The 13,388-nt window shown below is 34.8% G+C and overlaps 1 protein-coding gene across 2 annotated transcripts in view; it reads left to right on the forward strand.

The window, feature by feature from the left end:
* Positions 1–279: 279 nt before the first annotated feature.
* The window catches only part of hrg (poly(A) polymerase hiiragi), a 374,011-nt gene continuing 360,902 nt past the window's right edge, over positions 280–13,388 (forward strand). For both annotated transcript variants that reach the window (XM_090407503.1, XM_090407502.1), the window contains exon 1: positions 280–458. In XM_090407503.1, the coding sequence (XP_090263629.1) occupies positions 451–458 (8 nt within the window). In that variant the 5' untranslated portion in view covers positions 280–450. The remainder of the gene's footprint in view (positions 459–13,388) is intronic.

The following is a 13,388-nucleotide window of genomic DNA, read 5'->3' on the forward strand; positions in this document are numbered from 1 at the left end:
AACGCGATGATAGTTTTTTTTTTTTTTTCGATTATGATATTAGTTGTATGATGTTTTTTTTTAACTGCCTAGAATATCTTTTTGAACTATTTAGACTAATTTAAAATATTTTTTCAAACATTCTTTCTCAAGGACAATTTTGTACAATATTAACATAAACAAAATTTTATGGCTTTATTTTTTATATACATATCTCGACATGTGTTTTTCGTTTCAGTACTAGAAACGTTATAAGTATCACGTGTTCATAGACAGAAAGCATCATGGGAAGATTAATGTACCCGCCATGTTCAGGTAGACCGATTGAATGGAGAATGTTTTGGTAGTGCTTGTTTTAAAGTTTTTCTTGATTATTCAGCTATTGATGTATTTTTAAAAATTTGCACATGTCGGGGAAACTGTGGGGGAGCTATTCCCTAAAAAGTAGTTAACGCACCTCTTTCCAAAGAAATGGCAAAGTAAGTTTGAAGACCATTTGTTTTGAATTATTGCGTACGCTCAGCTAAAGAAATAGAATGTTGACATTGTTTGCTTTTAGGTTTATTTCGAAATAGTTGGAGTACTTTCATCTTATATCAGGTGACAGTGGCTTTATACTTTTTTAAATTAAACTGTGCATAGCGCCTATTTTCACGAGTATAATTTTTATTGTAAGTTTAGGGAAAATATTTGTAACTGTCAGACTGAACACCATGAATGCCGCACGGTATTAACCTTGGATTTCCTACCCCCCCCCCCATCTCAAATTGTGGTTACCGCTTTAAATTTGTTTAGTTACGCTGACTTGTTGATTATTTTGAAACATTATTATGAGTAAAAGAAATCCTGTCTTTGCCATTTGGCAAGTATAATGTTGATAAATTTAACTCTTGTGTTATCAATAGTATATAATACATATTCACATGGTTAGTAATCTCTCGATTTCGTTCGTAGTTATTCATATTAATCAAAACAGTGCTAACCAGTTTTCTCCATTAAATTTTGTAATTTTATTTTTATTTTTAATCTTAATTCGAAAACAATTTTTGCCAACAGCAGTTCTCTTAGTAGCAGCTGGTGAATTCACACAATATATACTAGCTGAAACAGCACATGGCTCTGTTTGTTTATTTATTTTTAAAGCGAGTGCATTCGTAAAAGATGCGTTCAGGAATTTATTGAAGTTTTGCTTATAAATGTCATCGTGATGAGACGGACTTTATTTTCAACTAGTAGGCTTATTTGTTATGCCGACCGCCTACATTACTTTTAAGGGCTACCGTTTAAACATACCTGTTGAAAGGGAACTACGTTTTTTACATTTCCGAATAGGAAAAAATTACATAGTGCTAAATTAGTCATTTTTAGGTGAAAATGGTGGTTATTATTACCAGGTTCCTTTTTGTCCATCAAATATGAAATGGGTAGATGCTTGGATTGATGTTCTTACCATACCAGAGGAGAGTCAATACAAGAAATTTGAATGCTACTGGATTTTACAAATGTTTGAAGCCACATGATGTATATAGTTATTATAAGTTTTTATTATTTGAGTTCATTATATTGATGTCATTGAATATGTCAATATAAGTAGTCAGGTAGATCCTTAATTGTATGGAGTGAAGTGATCTTCTGCATGAATCTTTGAAGGTGTCACTTAATAATAAGAGCCTTATAATATGCGGCGTTTATCGCTTTCTATCCCATATACATTATCGTAGATGAGTATTTAGATGATATCCCAGGCATTCTGACTGAGGTATTATTGGTATTAATAAACAAATACAGGTATTTATTTCTGGCCTTCCATTTGGAGATGGTAGGGCATAAAACCTAAAACCTCTGTGATTGTAATGGCACAAACTCCATGAATTACCTGAATTTATACCTTAGTATAAGCATAACTGCTACTAAAAGTGTTTAGGATGAATTTAAGTGTGTGGGGTTTCTATCACCCAGATAAAACCTCAGAAATTTGATCATTTATTTAAATTTTTTTTAAAATATTTACTTCACCACACACGCATTCATGACAGGTCACATAACTCATAACATAGCAGTGTTGATGTGTGGGCAGATGATAGCAAAATTTAACAAATGATAAAATGCTCTAAAATACAACATTCACACTGCACAATAATTGTAGAATAATATCCTCCAATAAGCTGCCTGCCCATTGGAAAATAAATAAAAAAAAAATTCGTAAGAGCTATATTTGCTAATGTTTTATTATTGTTGTTGTTAATTGTGTCTGCAGATCTGTTATTGTGCATCTGTGGTCAACAAGGGTGTGAGGACTAGATTTTTCACTTGGAGAGTGGTGAATGAATGGAATACATTGCCTGATTTAGTTGAGTGCTTTATCTGTCAATGAGCTCAAGAAGAGGTATGATAGATATTGTGTGAATAGTTTGGATCTCCTGCGATGAGTTTACTGATTCCTTGACGATGCCTGTGTAATAATAATCTAAATAGTTTCTTTGTTATGCATAGGGGAAAAAAAAAAGCAAACTTCTTAAGTAATTTTTAATTATTTTTGTAACAACAAAGTCAAAGTAAAGTACCTTTATAATTTGTTGGAAAAAATATTTCTGATGGGGCTTAAATATATGGAAATGCCACTTTTAATCCCATATGTTATATGTATCTGAGGTCACATAAAATTTTCTGTCTTTATATAAAAGGAAATGGAAAATTTCTTAGAAATCTTTATTAATATGCTTTGTTTGTGGGAGATACACACACACACACACACACACACACACACACACACACACACACACACACACACACACACACACACACACTTTCTTTTAATAGAACATTATAATTTTCTTCTAGAAAATTTTTTTAAGAAAGTTTTAAAGTATTAGCATATTTTTGTAAATGTGTCTTTTTAATAGCATTTATGAAATTGTTATAAATCACAAAGTATTCACAAGAAATTTCCCTAAGTCATTTAAGAGATATTTAGTTTAGTCCAACTAAACCATGAAAATTTCCAAAAATGTTATTTTCATATTTGGCATCTAATCATTGAATTCTTAATATGTACCTTCAAGGAGAGTATAAGATACTATCATGATACTACATAACAAGTTTACAGTATTTTTACTGTACGATTGACAATTTTCCTAAAATTATATCTTATATTTAGGTTTTTTTAAGGCTCTCACTGCATGAGTCCACCTATATCTTTGTCCTCCTCTATCTTTTACCTGGAATTCTGGCATCAAACACCCATCTCGAAAGTTTTTTCTTCTTATTAGTGTGAAAAGATAGCATCAATTGGAACATCATATTAAAAATGAACATATTAGGAATGGACTTGATATTTTAGCAGGAATGTGTGAGCAGAGATAATCTCAAGTGGAATGGTCACTTAATCCAGAAATAAGTTTGTTTACCCACACTTTTTTTCTTTTAAGAGTGTGAATAAGTTTGTTTATTCACACTCTTAATTTTTCCCAGAACTTTTAAAAGATCTGTGGTTTCCAGTCTCCTGTTTTATTTCTAATCTGTCTTTCAGATATAGCTAGTTTTCTGTTTGGACTAATTTATCTCATCCATATAAATTTGTTCATTTGACTCCCAACTATACCGACTTTGTGTGTGTATTTCCTTGTTTTATTTGCCCTCTTCATTAAAAACTTGAGCTTTACCTGTCTAATCAACATATCTGGAGTGATTGTGAAGATTTTAGAAAAGTTGATAAGAACTCAAATACAGAAATGGGCAGAAACAATAATTGTATTATTGGGAAAGTGAAAATTACTAAAGGGAGATTATGTCTGAGCAACATGCTGACATTTTATAACAATGTTACAGCTGAATTGGATAAAGGGAATGGATATATTATGATACTGCTTGACTTTGCTATGGCATCTGATAGGATATCACATGAAAAGTTGGTGCATAAACTTGAAAATATTGGATGGCTGACAGATAGTTATCAGAAAATAGTATATGGGAGGGGATTCATCTGCCAGATTTACGGTGACCAGTGGTGTGCCTCAGGAATTCAGCCCTTCGATCATTGTTATATAAGCTGTACATTTGTTTGCTAATGATGGAAAGATAGGCAAGTCAACCAGAGATGCTGCTGATATACAGTATTTACATGTTGATTTGAATAGGCTGGAAACGTGGGTAAACAATAATGGCTGTAATTTCAACGTTAATAAGTGTCAAGTTATGCACTTTGTTATGATATATTCAACAGCATATATTGGTGAGATTATGCTTGCAGTAACTGATGAGACTAGAGATCTTGGAGTTATGGTGGATAAGAAGTCAAAGTTTAAGAGTCGCATAGCAAAAATTGCAAAAACATCCCAGTGGATAATTGTGATGTTGAAACAAATATTGACATGTAAGGATATGAAGTCATTTTGCATCTTTGCAAAACCTTGATATGACTGCACCTGGGCTACTGTGCACAGATTTGGTTTCATGGGTTTCAAAAGGATAAAGAACCTATGGAAAGGTTGCAAACTTCAGAGTTACAAAGATGATATCAGGATTATGGAATGTAGATTATGACAATAGATTGAGTGTGTGTGGACTGCAGTCACTGGTAGATAGGGGAAAGAGGGAGTGATTTAGAGACTTTTTTGTGAGAGCATTATAGGATATCAGTCAATAAATTTTTCATTATATGGAAGGTGGGGAGAGGACAAAGAGGCATCCATGGAAGTTTGTGTATGGTTAAGAAAGAGGGGGAGCTAGATTTTTCTCTCGCATCACCACCACCATTGTACAGAAGTGAGAGGAACAATTTGCCTGTTGAAGTTGTGAGCACTTCTATTATTGGCTGTGCACAGTGCCACTAGTGAAACCAGGTTCATGCAATTCTGTGGACAGCTCTCATGCAGAAGTTGTAATAGTATTTGTAGCAAGACTGGGTGCTGTGAAAGTTTTACCCCAGTCATCTGGTATTCTTACTTAAGACAACTAGAACCTTTAGTTTTCATGTCACCTTTATCTAAGATTTCTTTAAACTGCTCTTTCCTACATTTTTTCCCTCCTCCAATAGTCTCTATTGCATTTTGCCATCTTTCTAATATTTATGTTCAGTATTCTTACCAGTCTTTCAATGTCTTTTGTTTCTTCTGTACACTGCTTCACTTTCTAAGAATTTTCTCTGTTGTTTCAAAGCATGATGTGCTGAACTTTCAATATGCCCCCCCCCCCCAGGAATGCCTCTTAATTTTTCTGACCACCATCAAATTGCAATTTTTTTATCTTTTCCAATGACTTCACTACATGCCTTCATTGCTGAAACAGTGTTATCTCTAGAGCGTGCCACCAAAGTTTGATTATTGTTTTAAAACTCACTTTGATTCTTTTTAATCTTTTTCATGCATCTTTTGTAGAAGTGTCACGTCCATATAATTGGTGGTACCAAAACAAAGAAATCAAAAGCAGGTTAGATTCTGTTGAATTACCAATATCAGATGGTATTGGGAATTCAGGCATAATGATCATGAGCAAAGGAGTTGCTATAGTACTCAACACTTTACATGAAAATAACATAGTTTAAAGGGCAGGCAGTTTCAAGTAGTGATCTAGGCAAACATTGAAATCGAGAATCGCACAGTTAGATTTGCTTGTGCCTTTGGTCCTACGGAAGGTTCTGTTAAAGAAGTGGAGGAATTTTTTGAGTCATTAAAGAAGAAAAATGACAATGAAAAAGTTGATCCAGTTGGAGATCTAAACCAATAGAGTAAATGATTACCAGGGTTATAGAAATTTGTTGGGAAAATTTGGAAAAAAAAGGAAAGCGAATAATAATGTCTATCACAGTTTTTTCTTCAGGACATTTACTAGTCATTACTAGTAGTAAGTAGTATGTTCCAATTTATAAAAATGTGCATAAATTCAATGGAAAAAAGACAAGAAATGAGAAAGTCTAATTGACTCCTGTTATTATTATTGATAATGGCATCTTCACACACTGATTCAGGACATCAGTATACAGGGAATTTGAAATTGGAATAATTACTATTTAGTTTAAGCCAAATGGAACCTCCCCCCACATATCACTCAGATTGTATGAACTAGAGCAAATATCCTGTGTGGACTGGCATCAGGAGCAAACTAATTTGATGATATTCCTAAAAAACTGGTGATTGTACTCTTGGGACATACTTAACTGGGAATGTTGTTCCACATTACTGAAGTAGATTGAATGAAAGATGATTAGGGCTAGCAGGTACAATGAGGCAGCACTTCAAGTGTAAAAGGATGTTGGACAGCTGTTTGCTTGTATTACTATAAGTATAGAAGAAATGGTGGGACATCATGGATGGATTCTGTTGAACAGTGTCCATGGAAACATCTATAGAAGCCATATAGTACAGAAACCAGCTCTCTTAGAGACTGTCTGTAGTCTTTGAGAAAGGGATCATCTGTTAACCTACCTGCCTACTCCTTTTTGAATAGCATCAATTTTTTTTTTTATTTGTTTATTTTTTTAAAGAGGTTTTAGTTGCCTTACACTAAATGTGAGAACAGTATTCTAAGGTTGAGAAGATTTGGGATTTGTACAGCATATGTGATTGGACAGATGAAAAGTAATTTGCTGAGCAAAAAATTTTTCTAATCTATCTTGTCTCAAGTCCTGGGAGAAACAACTCAAAATTTGAGACCTTTGACAAATTTAAATTTACAAATCCTAAACAGAAAAGTGCATGCCTAATTTATTATAATATTTAATTTTAGTAAAATGAGTACCGCATCATATAGATTATAGATGATTAAAATAACATGACAAAGCTTAATGCAGATTTTTCTTTTTATTAGCATAGAATTTTTGCTCCAGTTTAGAGTGTCTTCATTATGACTTTCAAATTAACGAGAATAGAAACACCGAAAGACAATGAAATTGCATGAACTACATGTACATGATATAGAGTGACACAGTCTAAATACATTAAGATTCTAATAAAATAACTTTATCAACAGATCAATAATTAATTAAAATTAATTCTGGAACTCGTGAGGAAGAATTATTTCCCATAAAAAGGATAATTTCAGTCCATCACTTCTGTTTAGATTCAGACAATGTAGCAAGGTTACTTAGATTTTTTAATACACTATCTGATCAAAAAGTATCTGGACACATACTTGAAACTAATCAGACTTTCCCTGTGACATGCTTTCCAGTAGTGGACATTAATATGGGGTGGGTCCATCCTTTTACTTCCATGACAGCTCTAACTCTGCCAGGGAGACTTTCTACAAGGTGTTGGAACATCTCTGGAGGAATGGCAGTCCATCTTCCTGAAGAGCTGTAGCCAGAGCAGTTCGTTATGTGGATTGTAGTGAAGTCGGTGTTCTATGGGATTCAGTTCAGGGCTCTGGACTGGTCAGTCCATTTGGAATGTTATTGTCTGCAAACCATTATACAGACAATAATCATCACTGAATTGATCTTCTACCATAGACAATACGCCATGGGTCATAATGTCCTTGTACTCTTCTGCATTTAGATTTCTGTGTAGTGTTATGAGAGGGCCAAGTCCATTCCATGAAAAACATCCTCACACTGCAATGCCACCTCCTCTAAATTTTACTGTTGGCACTACATGTGTTTGCAGGAATCGTTCTCCAGGCATTCAACACACCCAGACCCTCCCATCAGACTGCCACATGGTAAAGCGTGATTCATCACTCCGAATCTAAGTCCACTGTCCAGTGGTGTTGCTCTTTACATCACTGCAGGCAGCACTTAGCATTTGCAGGAGAAATGTTTGGTTTATGGGCAGCTGCTCGACCATGGAACCCCATTCCTCTTTACTCTTGACACAGTCATGGTGCTGGCTGGACAATTAGTAGTACTGCGGAACTCCTGGGTGATTGTTTCACTCTGTGTCTGGCGATTTTCATGAACCACCTTCTTGAATGCTCAACGGTCCCTGTCTTTCATTAAACGCAGTCTACCCGACCGTGGTTTTGTTGTGGTTGTGCCTTCACATTTCCGCTTCACAATCACGTTGCCAACTGTTGACTTGGACAACTTGAGGAGGGTTGAAATGTCTCTAACAGATTTCTTACTGATGTGGCAACTAGTCCACGTTCAAAGTCATTGAGCTCTGTTGACCTACCCATTCTTCTTGTACTTCTTATCACTGAACAACACACACAGCTCCATGCATCCTTTTATACTGGTAAGTGAGATTGTAATGACATCTAGACATCAGTTTATGAATTACAGAGATGTGTCTGGATACTTTTGATCAGATAGTGTATAAGTCTTCCATGAGATAATTACTTTTAGGACCTTCATCTTTTTCCAAAAGAATTTAATGTATGGTGGAGATAACATTTTCTGCAAGTTTTTACTGTTCTGGCTCATGGAATATAATGTCATCTAGATGTTCATCTTAATGCACAGCCACTGACCTACCTGTTTGGCCTAAATATGAATTACCTACACCGGCAAGGAATTTGATACATTCCATGGTGGGCCAAAGCTGGAGTTTATCTTTTGCAGAGCCTAGAAAAGTAGAAATCTTGTTTCTTTAAACCTGTTGGAGGTTAAAAGAAACTTTTCAGTCTCCCAAAGCTCATAAAATTTATGTACAGGCTATTAGATTATTAACCCTGCAACTGGCCAGGATGTATGTATATATGTCCAGCTAAATCTGGATATGATTCTGTAATAACACCTATTGAATAACATGGATAAGAAGTACAATTTGGTTTCACTATTTCATCCACCTCGGCCGGTAAGGGTGTTAAGATAAACAGGACAGGTGCTTCACTTACAGAGCTGAAAACAGTCTTCTTTTCAGCTTTGATAGTGTTCTTTATTCACAAATGTTCTCTTAGATGGAATACTTAACTTTCTCAAGCAAAACTTTCCTGCAGATATTGACTTTGTCATTCACTCTGGCTAATTCACATGCCAGAATAATCTTTATCAACAAATTGAGGGCACGTTAGTGGTTAACTACTTCACGGAATGGTTTGAACAACAGATACTGAACAGTGTCTTTCCTAAACCGTCATTGTGGTATAGACATGTAGATAATATATCCTTTCAGTTTGGCATGGTTCCCTTGCAAATCTACAATAGTTTGTCAATATGACGAATAGTTTTCACCATTGTATCCAGTTCACTTTTAAGATAGAAGAGAACAATTGGATTGACTTTTTGGATCTCCTTTCATTTTGTCAACCAAATGGTAGCCTTCATTTCTTAGTTTTTCAAGGAAACCCATATCACAATTTACATTTTGAAAGCTTATTTTTCACTTGGTTAGACTATAATAAATTTAGTTTAATCCTTTATCCAAGTGTGAGCAAACACTTGGATAAAGGATTAAACTAAATTTATTATAGTCTAACCAAGTGAAAAATAAACTTTCAACATCTTTCTCTAAATCCAGATTAATTTAATAAAAAGGTGGCACACCGTTTGACAACTCCTATAAGTAGAGATGACCTTGCTAATGCTTCTGCCTGGTATCTCCACTCGGGCCTGGCTCCCACTGAAGAGACCTCAATAAAGGTCGAAACTAGTCTGGGTAGTGGCCCTTCCCTTAATGCATAACATTATACATATCTGCAAGGAGATGTGCTTTGCATTATGGGAGATACTGAGATAGGAGTGTTGTGAGCTTGTTCCACCTTTGCAACGAGTTGCCCAGTGTTGTACCACCTTACCCCAGTCCTGAAGATACTTTCAGGTGCAAACTTTGTTTGCTCACACTTGGATAAAGGATTAAACTAAATTTATTACAATTTACATTCAAGCTCTCAGGAAATAAATTGCATCAAGTTCAGCTTCCTTGTTAATGGCTTACTGAATCTTATATCAACAAAATCATTGATTAGTTATAGATTTTCTTTGTCGTCACGTCTCATTGTGATGGTGATACAGAGGTGGTCCACTCTGTTACCATTCCTTATGTTAAAGGTGTCTCTGAAGGTATAGTCAAACTGTTTAGATCTGATGGCCTAGAAGTGTCCTTTTGTCCTATCAACAAGATTTCTACTTTTCTTCTGCCTTAGGCCCACCCTGGAGTGAATTGAATTCCTTGCTGGTGTGGTTTATCATATTTTGTCCAGACAGGTAGATCAGTGGCTATGCATCATGATGAACATATGGATGACATTAAATTCCATGAGCCTGAACAGTCAGGACTTGCACAACATGCTATCTCCACCAGACATTGAATCCTTTGCAACAGGGGTCGGCAACTGTGGCCCGTGGGCCGCATGCGGCCTGAACGTGTATTTTTGGCGGCCCATAAAAGGTTGACAATACTTACATGGCATGTGACCTATTTAAATAATACATTTAAATAGTTATTTAAATAATTATTTAAATAATAATAAATAATACGTTGACTTATTTAAATAATACATTTTATAATATGAATAATAAATTAAAAATAATTTGATACTGATACTTTGTGATATAGCCCTGCAACTTCTTGGAGCAAGTCAACCGTGTGAGTCATCATGAGTGGGGATAACAAAAGTGACTTCACCTGGCAACAACCGATATTTTGGCGCACTTTTGCAGTCGAGTTCCCTTGTCTGTCTTATATATTTTTTAAAAATAATTTCAAAAATGGGTTCAAGAAAACGTAAAATTGCAGATGAAGGAAGAAGGTATGATGAATGGAACAGCAAGTACTTTTTATTGAAAATGGGGGGTAAGCCCCTTTGTCTTATTTGTCATAAGACAAAGGGGAATTAATTTGAACCTGCAGGGCCAAGGTAAATTACTAGCAGAACTTTTTTCTGACATAAAAGTTTTTGAAGGCAAAGTATGTCTGTTGAAGAAACATATGATGGAAGAAAATCTACATCATTATATTTGTTGCAAATCTGCATCTACAGTTGGATGATAAATACAAAAGAAAACTTTTATCGGTATCATTGAAGATTTACAAATGGAATTTTCAACAAGATTTGTAGATTTTCATAAAAAATAGCATTGAAATGCGATTATTTTTGAACTCTTTTAATGTTTGCATTGATGATGTACCAAACCAACTACAGATGAAAGTTTTGGAATTACAACATAATGAAACATTAAAGAACACATTTTCGTTAGAAAATATCCAAAAATTTTATCGATGCTTACCAAAAAAAATTTGAAGGATTAATAATATCGCAGGATAGCCTGTGTAGCTCAGTGGATGTGGTGTTTGCACACCACGGCGCTTGGCCACACGAAGGAAGACTTGATTTCGAGTCTAGTCGGCGACTAGAGGAAATTTTTCTAAGCCTTTTTTCAACCTGTTCCTGAGTTGGTTGATCTCTGCCATGGGCAAGGGTTTTTTTCTCCTGGAAACTCGGGTTTTTCATCCCGTAAAACTCAAGAAAATCGACCATAGAACCCACATTATTTCAGACATTAAATATGAGTGTTAGGGACCACGAGATGGCAGCACTTGTTGAGCCGCCACTCTTCACTGCGTGCCACTTAATTAGTGATAGCCTTGGGCCAGCTATCTCTGATTGGGTACCAGTGGAGATTGAACTGCCCACTCAGTCTCCAAAAGTTGGATAGGGCTAAAAATGGCCTCGCCTACTCCCTATATATACGGGAATAAAAAGATGTTAGCTGATTTTTTTTTTTTTTATTAGTATTGCAAAGAAGGTGATAGTTGCATTTGGAAGCACATACATTTGCGAACAGCATTTTCTGCTATGAGTTTTAGAAAAAATAAATTTTCTTTTCGACTGACTGATGAACATTTGCATGCTTCAATTCGAATTTGCACCTCAGCTTATAAAGTAGATATAGATAATCTGGCTAAAGGAAAACAATCACAAAAGTCACATAGGGAAACACACATATTGTGATGCATAAACTCTGTTACATTGTTTTTACGTGATAATAATTTTCATCGAGTTTCATTTTCATGCTTGTTTCATATCTCGTATTTTAAAAATTTCTGTTTTTAAGATTGATATAATAAAAATTGATAACTTAAGTATTTTTTTTACTCACTATTTTCTCTTAAACGCTTGTGGCCTGATTACTAAAAATAAAAATTGAATGTGGCCCCTGATCCTGAAAAGGTTGCCGACCCCTGCTTTGGAAGATTAAGGTTTCCATAAAAGTAATTATCTCATGGAATATTTATATAAGGAAAATTGTGAAACCTTGTTACATCATCCAAATTTAAACAGAAGTGTTGGTCTGAAATTATCCCTTTTATGGTAGATAATTTGTCTTCACAAATTCTGGAATTCATTTTTTTAAAAAATTAATGATTTCTTGTTAAAGTTATTTTATTAGAACCTTAACATATATTTATGGATTGGAATGAAGTATTCATCTGTTTTACTCATTATAAGAACACTTTTGATTGTGTTGATCACAACCGACTGTGGATTGTAATGAGATCAGTGGGAATAGCTGGGCATCTAATTCTCTTGATAAGAAGCTATATGACAACCAAGAAGCTCTGGAAAAAACAGTTTTTGGAGAAACAGTGTTCAAGTGGAAAAAGGGATGCTATAGGATTTTGTATACTATTGACCTATCTTTTTAATATTTAAAGTGAATTCTGTTATGAGAATGGCTAAATTGACAAAGATCCATCTGGAATTAAGATTGGTGGCAGAAGAATTAATAACTTAAGATATTCAGATGATAAAATCCTCAGCAGAAACTAAGGAAGATCTGGAGCAGTTGATTTTATTGGTTAAGAGAGAAAGCTACAAAGCCAGGTTTAATTTAAACATCAGTAAAACAAAAGTGATGGCTTCTGGCAATTTAAATGAATTATAATTATTATTATTCATTATTATTATTCCTGATACCTCCAAGGAGTCTGAAGACTCATCACGGGAGGACACCTAGAACTGTCTCTACACCTAACCTCAATGGAGGGAGATAAAATAGAAATCGTTGCAAGTTTATGATTTACTGGGGTCTGGAATCAGAAATGATGGCAAATGCGAAGATGAAATTAAAAGGGTATTCACGGAGAAAAAAAAGCTATGTTAAACCTGAAAAAATTATGAAAGATAGGGGTGTGAGTAAGGCCATGAAAGTTAGAATTGCCAAAGCAGTGGTATTTCCAGTAGTGATGTATGAATGTGACAGCTGGATTATTAAGAAAGACAGAAAGCAAATTGACCCATTTGAATTATAGATGTGGAGGAGACTTAATAATCCCATGGACTGCAAAAATGACCAATAAGAAGGTTTTAGAGAGTACAAAGACAATCTCCTTAGAGGCAATGTTCACTAAACAGAAATTGGTGTACTTTTGACATATGCAAGCTGATGAATCATTGGAAAAGGCAGTTATGTTGGGGAAGATTGAGGGAATAAGAAGAAGTGGAAGACCACAAAGGAGTTGGGTTGACAACATAAAAAAACTTACTGCTGAAAGAAAGGACAAGAGACAGAGTGAGATGGAACTTTTGTT

This window comes from Typopeltis vanoorti, chromosome 17 (assembly GCF_054136105.1).
Source record: "Typopeltis vanoorti isolate ZY-2024b chromosome 17, IOZ_Tvanoo_1.0, whole genome shotgun sequence".
Taxonomy (NCBI): domain Eukaryota; kingdom Metazoa; phylum Arthropoda; class Arachnida; order Uropygi; family Thelyphonidae; genus Typopeltis; species Typopeltis vanoorti.